General features: G+C 35.0%; 1 protein-coding gene across 2 annotated transcripts in view; it reads right to left on the bottom strand.

Moving 5' to 3' along the window:
• CUL1 (cullin 1) overlaps positions 1–13,552 on the bottom strand; it is a 47,150-nt gene that overhangs the window by 10,611 nt on the left and 22,987 nt on the right. For both annotated transcript variants that reach the window (XM_085220015.1, XM_085220016.1), the window contains exons 6-15: positions 12,458–12,548; positions 11,318–11,481; positions 8,337–8,499; positions 7,497–7,627; positions 3,972–4,079; positions 3,778–3,884; positions 2,577–2,625; positions 1,955–2,086; positions 1,337–1,454; positions 363–439 (exon numbers count right to left, since the gene is read on the bottom strand). In XM_085220015.1, the coding sequence (XP_085076141.1) occupies positions 363–439; positions 1,337–1,454; positions 1,955–2,086; positions 2,577–2,625; positions 3,778–3,884; positions 3,972–4,079; positions 7,497–7,627; positions 8,337–8,499; positions 11,318–11,481; positions 12,458–12,548 (1,140 nt within the window). The remainder of the gene's footprint in view (positions 1–362; positions 440–1,336; positions 1,455–1,954; positions 2,087–2,576; positions 2,626–3,777; positions 3,885–3,971; positions 4,080–7,496; positions 7,628–8,336; positions 8,500–11,317; positions 11,482–12,457; positions 12,549–13,552) is intronic.

Below are 13,552 nucleotides of genomic sequence, written 5' to 3' on the forward strand. Positions count from 1 at the left end.
AAGGAAGTTTCTTACATAGAAGTATACTAAAATATGCTAACAAATTTTTCAATTACTATATAATGCTTTGAAATATCATCAATCACCACCTTTCTACAGGAGAAGGAAGCTAGATCTTTCACACAAATTCCTCCCACTACCTTTACTCATTTATCTTGTTCCAAACATCCTTCAGCCAAAAGACAAATACAAAATATGCATACAAAGCTTCTAAACAAAAAAGAACCTTCTAATCCTCTCGGATGCACCAAAAAAAAAAAAAAAAAGCCACACAAAAAAAACAGATGGATACAATTAGCCTGGTAACTTCCTTTCTTGTTTATTAATTCCATTGCTCAGTTGAACAAAGTTCAGAACCTTACCTCAGAGGGCAGAGCAAATGTGCAAGACTGCTGAAATGGCCATGATCCAGAACTCAGCACCTGTATGCTGAAATCCACTGGAAGGGAGAAGAATGCACATTAGCAGGACAAACTGCATTATCGTCCTTGCTTCCACTTGCTGCTCAAATTTGAGTTCTAACACAAGGACAGGAAATGGTTCTATCTTGCTCAAACTACCACAGTGAAAAACCATTCAACAATGTATCTTTTTTTCTTTATTCAGACCATAGAACAAATGAATTCATACAAGATGATGGAGAAAGTTGAATAAGTTTAGGTTTTCAATGACAGTCATTCAATTTTCTCCTTTGTAGAAATTTTTAGCCTGTTTCTATCCCAACAACAGACTGCTCACCTAACATACAAATTTACATGTATTGAAAATACATCACAATATAGTTGGCAGGAGCAAAAAAAATAAAAAAATAAAAAAATCACACAATTAAACTTTGGATATGTTAGCAGGTGTAATACAAGAAAACTAAATAAAAATTTAAGCCTGAAAATACTGTTATGTAATCCAACAAATTGCTATTGGCTTTTGAAAGGGTTTGTTTCAATATACTTCAATTAACAGACTTTCTTCCAAAACAAAGCAATAAAGCTTTCTAACAACCTAAAACACAGCATCCTTTTTTTTTTTAATGCTTTTATTGAAGATAGCTTAAGCTATGTTGTGCTCAAAAGCAAAATCATTAAAAAAAGAAACAGTATTCAACTTGATTTTATTATGTACCTAACCATGAGCTGCAAAAGCTATGAAGTGTTACCAGACAATAAAATACGGACCTAAAAAGTCTAGCATAAAATCTATCTTGGTCAAAATAATAACTCTAAACTTTGGGGATTATGATGTGCCAATTAAATATTACCCTCACATAATTAGCTTTTATGTGTAGAAATAAGACAAAATAAAAGTACTCAGAAGTAATATAAGCAAACATATATCTTACAATCCAGTGGTTCTGAATTGGTCAGGTGCTTTTTAAATTGCTCATTCAAGTCCTTGCTTACACCAATATCTTGGAACATCCGCTGCAACTTGGACGTATATTCAAAACCACAAGCTTGCTGGATTAAAAAAAAAAATAAAAATAAGAACATGTCAGCAAGATGCATTTTGACAACAAAGAATGAGAACAAAGAATTCTGTAAGGAGACCATTTTCTTAAACAAAAACATACAAAGCTCAGCGTTTCTCTTATTCAAATCCCAACCAAACATGCTCTTCATCAGAAGCTGAAAACTGTTTTAAAAATGGGAAAAACACATAATGAAACAGACTACTAAAAGATCATTACATCTTATTTTGTTTGACAAAAAAATTTTGTTTTTGGAAACAAATTGTTCATTTGGATAAGAATATATTTAATCCCAATGTGACAGGTCTGCGCTCCAAGTTCGTGGGAGTTTAAATAAAAAAATAAAAGAATCAGAAGTGGAAGTGAACTAGACTGTCTACTTATTTGGTTATACATGACATATGAGAAAAAGCATGAAAGTACATACATCAGTGCATTCCACGAAGACCTGCAATATGGTAAATCATGGAACAATCACGGAATACTCACTTTAAGTTTAGAGATCATGCTTGCCTCAGCATCATCACTAGCACTGTTCTGATGTACAAGTCTTTTTGCAAGCATTTTAGCATAGAATTTTTGAAACACATCTTTATCTTCAATGTATTTGAAGACAACCATCTGGAAAAATAAAAGGTAAGTTGTAAGAAAAAAAGTAAGTATTTGTAGTGAAAAAAGTGTAAGAATATCTGCTATATTAGCAGGTCAAATCTGGACGCAGTTTGAGGCTTTTTTTGTGTGACTTCTTAAAAAAAATTGATACAGTTTAAAATGCATTAACTGTCTATTCCAAATCAACAGTCTAATTTATTCAAAATCTACATAGCCACAAGCATTATATAATAAGAACATATTGCAGAAACTATGTATAGACATATACATATAAAAAACCTGAAGTTAGCAGAAATTGCCCCTATCACTTTAAATACACTAAGTAATTTGTATTAAAATAAATACAACTAGTCTCACAGATATGAGGATTATTACTGAAAAGCTACTGAAATCAAGCATACGGAGGAAAAGGTTTGATCTCATCTGACTTATAACTGACAAATATTACTGACTTGTCAGAACTTAAACTGAAAAGAACAGATATTTACAGATATCTTACCACTTGATTAAGTGTATCTTCCAATTCTGCTTCTTCTGGATTCTTTGAGCTGCAATGAAAGAAGTGCATGTTTTTTTTCTATGATTCTCCAAATTGCTATATGAAACCAACTTGAAGAAGTATAAGGAAATTTATTTCACAAATAAATACAAATTGAATAATTTGGAGACCAAAGACTCTTAAGCGAAAACGGCGCAGTGTACTGAGTATTTTTGTCTTTATTTCACACAACACACATACACAAGCATATAAAGTATGTGATTCTGAAACAGTAGGTAGAACTCTTGTACCGTGAACTGCTTGGGACTTCCTGGTAGTCTGATACTTCTCAGGATTTCTGGTCTTAGATATCTTTTTCTTTCTGCTTTCTTATCTGCTGCTAGATGCTACCTTCACTTCTTATCAAAGGTAATACTGAGAGAACTGCTCAGAGAGATGTGTCTTGACTGGGTGACAGCTAATTTGGCATCACACTGTTTTCCTCCGCATCATGCTTACACATCAGGTATACCTTATATATCAGGTACATCTGTACACCATAGAAGGGAAAAATCAATCCTTTTCAGGAGGAAAAAAGAGATAGGAGATAGGAAGGGGAAAAAAGAGTAACTTTTCCTGGTTTTATTTCCCAACCTCCCTACCAAAAAGAGCTAGCAAACACGTCAGTGACAAAACTGACGTAAATCCAGCATGAACTGGACTGACATCAACTCACTTTATAAGCTGCTTAATCATTTGAAGCCAGACGATAATTAAATTATGAATCGATGATAAATCAGGAAAGTTTTTGTCTTCAATTTCTGCCCAGATGGAAGGATATACAAAGAAAATGACAGGAGGAAAGCAAAAGCTTTAATGGAAAAGGAGAATGTGCATCTTTTCCTCATGACACACACATATACTATAACTCAAATTTCAGAAAAAGAAAATAACATCTAGAACAAAAAACCCCTAGAACTTAAAAAAAAAAAAAATTGAGCTTATATTACTACAAGAAAAAGTACTACTACTTCTGCTATTCCCCCTCCCCACTTCTTTAAGAAGTGAAATTATCTGTAGGATATTCCCCACTGATTTTTATTTTTCATTTTTAAAATCAGAATTTGGTATAATTAAGTTTTCTTGAAATGCTTTCAAAGGCACAGAATAAAACTTCTAAACCCTTTTAAAACAAAAGCCAATCTGGAACAATATGTCTTACCTTTTCTTCAGTAAAGAATCGCAGTATCGTGCCAGCAGCTCTGGGGATTTACTGGATGATTGAGCCATTTTTGTCACTGCATTATTATTTATAAATCGACCACAAGCCTATAAATCACAAAAGACAGTGAAATTTTTGGGAAGCGAAACTCTAAGGATAGAAAATGGTTACCGTGCTTCAACACATATACTTACTTTGTCTAGTGCAGCCACAAAACCGGCATCATTGTTGAATGCTGACATGACTAAAGCATTGTATTTCTTATGGACATCCAGCACTGTCTGTACATACATTTTTGGATCCTGTAATAAAAAGAGATTACTTTCTCCTTCCTCCAAAATAGAGTTATTCCCTGGCAAAACTTTCACGGTGAAAATGTACAGTGTGTTAGCAGTTTACTAATATCATTAATAATATCTTTGACATGGTCTCCCCATAACATCCTTCTTGACAGATTGGAATGATATGGAATTTGATGGGTAGACTGTTAGATGGATGAGGAACTAGGTGCAAGACCACACCCAGACAGCAGTGGTCAATGCCTTTATCTCTGGAGATCAGTGACAAATGTCCCTCAGGGGTCAGTACTGCGATTGCTGCTCTTTAATATCTTCCTCAGTGACACTGACAGTGGGACTGAGTGCACCCTCAGCAAACAAACTGTGTCCAGGAGGGCCATAAATATGAGCCAAAGGATGGAATACCTCCCCTATGAGGACAGGCTGAGAGAGTTGGAACTGTTCAGCCTGGAGAACAGAAGGCTCTGGGGAGAACAGACAGCAGCCTTTCAGTATCTATAGATGGGCTATAAGAAGGAAGGGGACAGATTCTTTAGCAAGGTCTGCAGTCATAAGATAAGGGGAAATGGTTTCAGACTAGAACAGATGAGATTTAGATTGGATATAAGGAAAAACATTTTTACAGTAAGAGTGGTGAAGCACTGGAACAGGCTTCCCCACAGAAGCTCTGGAAGCCCTGAACTTGAGGACATTTAAGGCTAGATGAGACTCTGAGAAATCTGATCTAGCTGTAGATCTCTCTGTTCATTGCAGGGGATTTGGACTAGATGAGCTTTAAGGGTACCCTCCAATTCAGAAGATTCTATGAATCCATATCTGACTAAGTATGAGTAAGCATTACATACTGTTGGTACTAGTATCTATCCAGACTAGTCTACACTCTCCTGTTGGACCGACATTACTGGAAGTTTTCATAACAGCAACTAATAATAAAACCAAAATCACTTATTCAGTCAGACGTGGCCAAAAATATGAGCTTTATTCCGATCAGACCTGAGAGATCCAGGCAATTATAAATTGGCAACTGTTATAAGAAATGACTGAAAAACATCTCTGTGCCAAGAATGTAACAATGTATTGCCAATACATACAATTCAGTACTGAGATCTCAACCATCACTGACTTAAAAATTACCAACACAACACATAATGGTAGCCAATTAGTAAGCATGAAACTTATGGCACCCATAGTGCAAGTCCTGCGTGCAATTATTAACCTCTGTATCTGCATGAAGATGTAGTGGTCAGTAGAAACCGTGAAAGGCAACTAGAACACCAAACAGCAGCTACTTTACACGAGTCTAAAAAGGCTAGAGATCTTAGTAGATATGAACTTTCAAAACAGGTACGATCAAAGTTAAAATATCAGGAGGATGAGTGAAAAGACGAGAGTTTGCAAAACACATTTTAAAACTAAAAGGCACTCGATGAAAGTAATAGCAGACAGGTTTAAAACAGATAATATATATATTAATACATGTAAAGTAGTGAACTTCTGTAATCTGCTGCCTCAGTAGACCTCTGGAAACACGTAATATAACCAGGACCAAAAATAGATAAACTCATGGACAGCAGGTCCATGAACAAAATGAATGTGCATTAAGTGCTCCTGTTAAATCTCTACCATAAGAATTCCAGAGGCTATGAACAAATGGCAGAAGATGGGCAAGGTTTTATCAGGATCCTGAAGAACATTTTCTGTTGCCACTAAGTTCAGATACAGATTATGCAGACTGCAAAGCTAAGGTTTTACTTGAGATAGAGAACTGAGATTACTGAATAACTTGTGGGCAAGAAATTGAAGAGAACTAGAGTACATTTGAAGAGCAGTCTCCTGATTATGACACCAGAAAAGATAACCTAAGGCACTAGAAGCAGTATTCATCTGACTGAAGAGTGGTCTAATCAATATAGATAATTGAGTTTAGAACACAACTCATTCTGCAGTAAAAATCTAAAACAGGTCACATGAGTTGAGCTGGTATGGCTGTTTCATCTCCACTTACTACAGAAAAGCTGAGAGACGTTTGCTCAGCTGACTGTCTGTTTGGACACAGTGCAGAAACTGAAGTTAAAATCAATCTTATCTACACGTGGTAGAGGACTTACAAAGCAGTGATGAAAAAAGAGACACAGCAGAGTATAGGATACTGGAAGAAGTGGCAAGATGCTTCTCCAGGAAAATCAGTCAGAGATAGAGTTGTGAAAATATACAAGAATAACACACAAAAAAAGAGAAAAGGAACAAGGGAGAGATAAAGAACATAATTAACAAACAAGAAAGCATTGTGATCAGAAAGAGTTTAAGTGGATGGAGTTGAAGGAATAAATATAGATCTCAGGTTTCCTTTCTCTCAAAGATGAGCTAATTCCAATAAAAAGGAGCTTTCACTTTTCTATGAACTTCAAGGTCCAGGTATAAAGAAACTTGAGAATGATAACCCATGGATGGATGCATAACTATGGAACATGGTTGATTTCTAAATTTAAGGTGACATCTTTGAACGAAACAGAATATTCCAGAAATTACTTTATGATTCAGAAAACCTCAATATTGTTAAAAGGCTACATACTTACAGTTACAGAAGTTAACAGATGAACTTCAGACATGTAAAACATGTTCATCTGAAAGCATTATTTTTTACTGCTGTCAACAAGCCATTACAGGCTATTGTTTCAATGTTTAGTAGCACCATTCTAATCTAAGCACTATTACTACAGCTATTTCAGCAGTATCTGACACCAATTACAGATTGAAATGAAATCTGTCAGAAGCAAAATTTCACCCTGCTTTAAATTGAATATAAACCTTTGGTAAATTTTCATCTTCATCTTGCTTTGTCTTATTCTATTTCTATTGCTTATTTTCTATAAGAAGTGTCACACTGTCTACATTCAAAAAGGTTAACAATAGTTTTAAACAACTTTTTAATTCTGCTGAGATTCAACCCCAAACCCTCCTTCTTCCCCTTACCATTCATAATGTTTTTGCAAATAGAATGCAAAAAGAATAAGGCAATTCATCAAAATACTAAAAACAGAACTTCTTCAAACAGTCTCATTCAAACCACAATACTGAGATAAGATAGAAATGAAATAAAATACAAAATGCTTCTTATACCATGGACTTCAAATCATAATTGTAGTGTAGGACGTCATACTTGCACAGCCAGCTGTATGAGGAGCATGAAGTCCTGACAGATAGCCAAAACTCGTAAGGAAAAGAAACCTCAGAAATAAGAAAACAACAACGATATGGCTGTTGTTTTGAGCCTACTACGAATGTGTGAGAATTGTCTAGTCCTCACAAATTGAATGACCAAAAAGGAAAACACAAGGATTGGAAATCTGAATTTGAAGAGGGTTATTGATATAAACTTGAAGCAATCATGTACAGACATATCTTTATGGGAATACTTGCATTTAGAGCTGCTTCGCCACATTTCTCAATTGCAGCTAGACCCTGATTATGAATGTGAGTTTCCAACAGCTTTTTCAGCTCTCCAAGGCCATCCTGGATTCGAGATACAAGGTTATACATACGTCCCAGGTCTGAAAAATAAGGGAAGCCGGTATCTTATCTGTATTACCTATGACTCCAATTTGTCATTTAAAAATTGCCAATATGAGTTAAACAATCAATACCAGTGAAAATATACATTCAATTTCTATGGTAAAAAGTAAGAAAAGTTCAAACAAATTATTTAGTATACTAAGTCTTTCCACTGACCTTGAAAGCTAAGACAAATTCAATAGAAAAAATCTGTTAAATATTAAAACGTTTTACCTTTACATTCCTACATGCCAAAAAAGAAAAAAAATATTTCATTTACAGAAATATGGCTACTTCTGATTATTCTAGTTTTCATACACGTATTATTTAAAAATAGAATTAAAATCCTCTTATTTTTATGAAGTTTTGAATTAATATCATGAATTAAGACTTTAATTAGTGTTACTGCTGGCTGTGCCAGAAATACAAGATTCTCCAGCTGACCACCATCCTATAAAATTTAACGTGAACAGGACAGCTTTTAAGAGATATGTAAATATAGAAAAGGCAACAAGTACTTCAACTTGTGGCAGCAATGGTGGAAATGATAAGAAATGCAAGGCAAACTGGGACACTGATAACACGTTTGGCAGATACACTTCTTAATCTGCCAAAAAAAAAAAAAAAATCACATTTAGCCATCAATAGGATTTGTGATATTCACAGAGAGGAACTTTAAGCCTAAAAGCAATGTCTGGATTGGCGTACCTTCATTTTTATCAGCATCCAATAAATTCTGAAACTCTGTATGAAATATCTCCAGGTGTTTTTCAATAAGTACTTGCTCACACTTTCGTGCTAATTCATCTTGTGTGCTCTCATGGAGATACACTTGAACCCTACGTTGCTCCTCAAGAAGGCGAGCCTCAGCCTACAGGAGAGAAAGATAAACATGAAACCTGTATGAAAAATCTAGTAGCAGAAAACCTGTATATTAAGTAAACTCATCTAAAAAACAAACAAAAACCGAACATCTCAACTAATTCTTATGGTCCACCTTAACAGTCATTTCTCTGGGATTCATGATGTGACTTCTGCCATACACATATGGAATCAATGTCAATGCTGATGATTAACGTTTTATACTGCTGAAACAGGCAAAGAACTGGAGAAAAGTTGTTTTTCCTTGTCCTTCTGGACAACAAGTTTTCAAATGAAGATCTGTTGCCAAAAAGAGAAAGCTGGCTGCATAGTATGCTTGCAGTTTCGGCATCAGAAAGCTCTCCACTACAGAGCTAGCACTTGTTTAAAACAAACATGAACAAGTTCTGTGCTTGCACAAAACTGCAGTTTAACAGTATAACCATTACAAACTTAATTGAAAGTTCTCATATACATTCTCACACAGGAAAGCTTCCCAATAACCCAGAATCACTTAAATTCTACCTATCTTTAATTTAGCTTATCTTCCTGGCGAACCAAAATTCTAAAACCACTTGGGGAATTACTTTATTCTAAAATGTAAAACTGGAATTGTTTATGTAATAATTGTTATACAACAATATCATATTATTTAAATCAATAATTTCAACACGATGCTATCTCCAGTTAGAATTCAATACATAGACTTTCAGTGAGAAAGTAAGGTATACTGATAGCATGCATTATTAAAATGCCCAAACAACAACAACAACAAAAAGAGAATACAAAATTATAGGACACTTTTGGGAAAGTAAAAAACATGTTAAGAATTCCTGGTGTAAAATAAAGCTGAGGGATAAGCCCATCTGAATTTTAAGTTAATAGTTCTGATAACTTGCATAAACTCTCTTAACCTCTCCAGTAGAGAACACAGACCAGAAAAATCAGTCAAGACTTTTAGCCTCAATAATTCCCCTTTCCCTAAGGTCACATCCCTTAGATTGTATCATTTAGGAAGATGTAAAAAGCTCTGATCGCATTTACTGTAAAGTCTAATACGTACCTTGTTCAGTTTAATTAATTAAATCCCATTTTTAAATCCCAGATCAGTTAGAAGGAGATGCTAAGACAGCAAAAACAGCTACATATATAGTTTTACACACACACACACACACTGGCTGTATATGCACACATACAGACATACATTCTATATAGTCAGAGACTACACACTTCTTTGCTGAAGGCTTTCCCTGTCTTCTAACAGCTTTCTATACATTCTGAGCTTCGAGCAAAGCAAATTGCTCCTCTGTGTTTTTGGAAGTTTTTAAGGTTCAGTTACTATTAAATTCATTCTGCTTGTCACTAATCCCTAGCTCTTGAAATAGCAACGACCTTCAGACAGCTTTTTACTGTGCTGAGGAATCCTGCATGAGCCATTCATTTGCATTATGAATAGCTGAAATTCCCTTGTTCTATCTATACATGCAACTACGTAAGATAGATAGTAGAGGATGGAAGTAAAGAAAGTGAAGGGGAAAACGCAAATGAATTTAACAAGAATGTAAATATAGATATGCCAGGGAAAAACTGATTCTGAATAACTATTCAGAAACTAATGCACTTAAAACTGGATTCATTTTACAGCAGTATTTCTAGTACTTTTCCTCAAAAACTCTTTTTTATTTTCCTTCTGTAAATCATTAACTGAGGAGATGTACTAAGAAAAAAAAAGACACCTGCGTAGATTGCTCTGAAAGCAATGCCTCCTATTTATTTCCATGGAAACTAGAACAGCTATGTGAAGCATAACAACACTACCTGACAGAGCATTTTCTCAGCAACAAAGCACTTTTTCAACACAGTCACCACCATTAGTTATGCCTTTTCACCTGTGGTGAACAAGAGGAAGAGACCCACTGTCACTGCTGCCTCTACTAAAACGCACCACCCACCACCTCACTGTACTGACATTCACTCTTTGGGCTCCAAAAACATTCTGCAAGCATCAATGAATGTTAATGGGCACATTTTTTTCCACATGGAGGAATTCAATTTCACACACTTCCATGTCAGATGCCATTTTGTCTGACTGCCCCACTACAGCCAGGCAACAAAATGTAATGGAATACTGGCAGGAAGGGTCAATCTGCATCAACATCTGCCTCTGATATCACAGGCCAACATAAAATAAGAGGCATTACTTTCAGAGCAGCCTTTATATACATATAACATTTGTCTAATATGGAACACAATCTATTTATTTTAAATTCAGCCAATAACCAGGCAAGAAATAGTACTGTTTATCCAGCTTACTTTTAATCACCTTGTCTGGGATCCCCCAAACCAGAGACATTAACAATTTAAATCCTGCCTCTGATGATTAGAATTAATACGTAAGGTTCAGTACCTGAAAATATTCTAAAAGAAAGAATGTAATCAATGATCTAATTCCTGTGTGGAGGTCAGCTTACTCAGGAAGAGATTTCAATAATGTGCTAGCACACAAGTTCCTCGCACAAGAACAGCAAGTTTGCAGGTCTGAAGCAAATGGTTAGTCTGATGTCAAATTCTGAAGCATAACAAAAATGTGTGTCTAACACCCTCTTCTGGTTTGCCCACTAAGAAATTTTCAAACATTCATTGTGCTTACTGAAACTCACTCAGGAGACAAACTTCAGAACAGGTTAAAAGGAAAACACAGATGCAAATCACCTCACGGAACAAAGAGCTGATTGATTTTGCCTCTATAAAATAACTGTCGTTTTAAGAAACCGATAATAAAAGTCAAGAATTTTTATTATTTTACCTCTGCACAGAAAATAACCTACCTTCTTCATGTACTCTGTGACTGGGTTCTGTTGTAAGAATTCAGTACTTTCTCGTGTATAAAATCTCTCTGTGTCAGCAAGAAACTGAGATTCAAAGGATTCTTTATAGACAGTTAGTGTAGGTCCTTTCGCAAATGCATCATCTTCATTCAGCCCCAGTTCCACTACAAAAGTGAGCAAACAGTGATAAGACTATCTTTTATGAAGTAGTCTCTTGCAAATACCTTCCAGTACCTGAAGGGGGTTTACAGCAAAGTCGGAGACAGACTTTTTATAAGGGCATGTAGCAACAGAACAAGGTGAAATGGCTTTAAACTGGAAGAGGGCAAATTTAGACTAGATATTAGGAAGAAATTCTTTACTGTGTGGGTGGTGAGACTCTGCAACAGGTTGCCCAGGGATGATGTGGATGCCCCCTTCCTGGAAGCATTCAAGGCCAGGCTGGACGGGGCTTTGGGCAACCTGGTCTAGTGGGAGGTGTCCCTGCCTGTATCAGGAGGGTTGGAAATAGGTGATATTAAATGTTCCTTCCAACCCAAACCATTCTATGATTCCATGAAGTAAACAGGTCACCCCCCCTCTAACTTAAATGAAGGTAATCAACTGTGACAACATCAGCAGTGTAAGTTGTTACTCATATAAACTGTACTTCCTGAGACAACAGATTATAGGAAATGATAAACTTCACATTCACAAAACCTGGTTAAAACTACCCTTCCATATTTCCCCTCTTAGAGTTACAGGCTATGAGCAAATATATTTTTAGTAATTAAACTGATAATTAATCTGCAAGGCAAAACTCTCAACTTTATGTAAATGGAAAAAAAATGAACACTCCATCAACTATCATATTTTTACCTTTCTAGTTTTTTCTCCTACAAAACTGATTAATAAGCAATCAGTGCTCTTGTCTATCAATTCTCTTTTCAATCTTGACAAATACTTTATTATTAACTGTAATTGTGTGTCCAGCATCTCTACATACATAAAAAGAAACTGATAGTAAAACAAACATAGTTATATCAAAAGCATCTACTGGACATCCAAGGACGTGACAGCCTACTTCTGAGTTCTGATAAGGTTATTATTCTAACTTTTCAAAAAAAGAAAATAATAAAACTTTAAAGGAGTCTCATTTACCATAAGATTGTACAACTCCACTGATCAGCCTTGTATTGATAGTTTCACCATTTCTTTCCTTTTCAATCAACTTCAATACAGCATTCGTTACCTTAGGGAACAGAGAATAAAAGCAAGTCAACAACAGAGAAAACTCTGACAGGTCATGAACAAGATTTAATCAGGAATGCATTCCTATATTCAAGACAAATTAAGCCCTTTAAGAACAAAATTTAAAGACACCTGAACATAAAATTTCTACAAACATTACTGCCAATATGCTACAGCTCTAAGCTCTACGATGTGACTATACTACAATTAGTCATGAGCCAAAAAAGAGCATGAATATGCTCCCTTTATTTCAGTTTTTCCATTCTTAAAAAAGCTTTAAGTACCCAAATGAAACTTCTGAATGTTTTATACCTGAAAAAAAAAAAAAAAAAAAACCTTTGCAAGAGCAGAACTTCAACACCTTTATGCAAAGAAAGCTACTGACCACGCTGATGAGTGAAGTGGTGTAACTACTTTTCTTCAACTGAAATCTAATTTGTACTTAAAATACTGTCTTTTAATCATGAAGTATTGGTAAATAGAAGTGAAATATAAATAAATACAATATTTCATTGTGATGTAACTTGTTGTTTTGTATTGATCTGATAAACTAATTCAATATATTTGGTTGACCTGAATTTTCCAGGCATCAGTATAAATTAAAAGGTTTACAGTAATACAAAAAGAAATAAAAAAATCCAGGCCTGTCACTTATCTGTTTTTTTGTTTTTTTTTTTCACTGAATCTTGACATTTTCCAATTTTAATACATCACTGTCAGCATGTACTCCTGTGTGTCCTGGAAACATTTAAGTACTGGAATTTCAGGCTTCATAAATGCTTTAGAAGTTTATATTGGTTAAAAAATAACAATACAAAAGGGAAATTACATGCCTAACTGTCATTCACACAATGAATATATCTGCAGAATGCCCAGTGTCCTCTAAGCAAAGAGAGAACACAATGGGTTCAATATGAAAGTACAACCATTAGGAAAAAAAAAAGTTCAAGACAAAGTTAATTCCTTCAAAACAATTAAATTTTTAACATCACAAAAAAGCACCAA

Source organism: Meleagris gallopavo, chromosome 3 (assembly GCF_905368555.1).
Source record: "Meleagris gallopavo chromosome 3, MGAL_WU_HG_1.1, whole genome shotgun sequence".
In the NCBI taxonomy this organism is placed as follows: domain Eukaryota; kingdom Metazoa; phylum Chordata; class Aves; order Galliformes; family Phasianidae; genus Meleagris; species Meleagris gallopavo.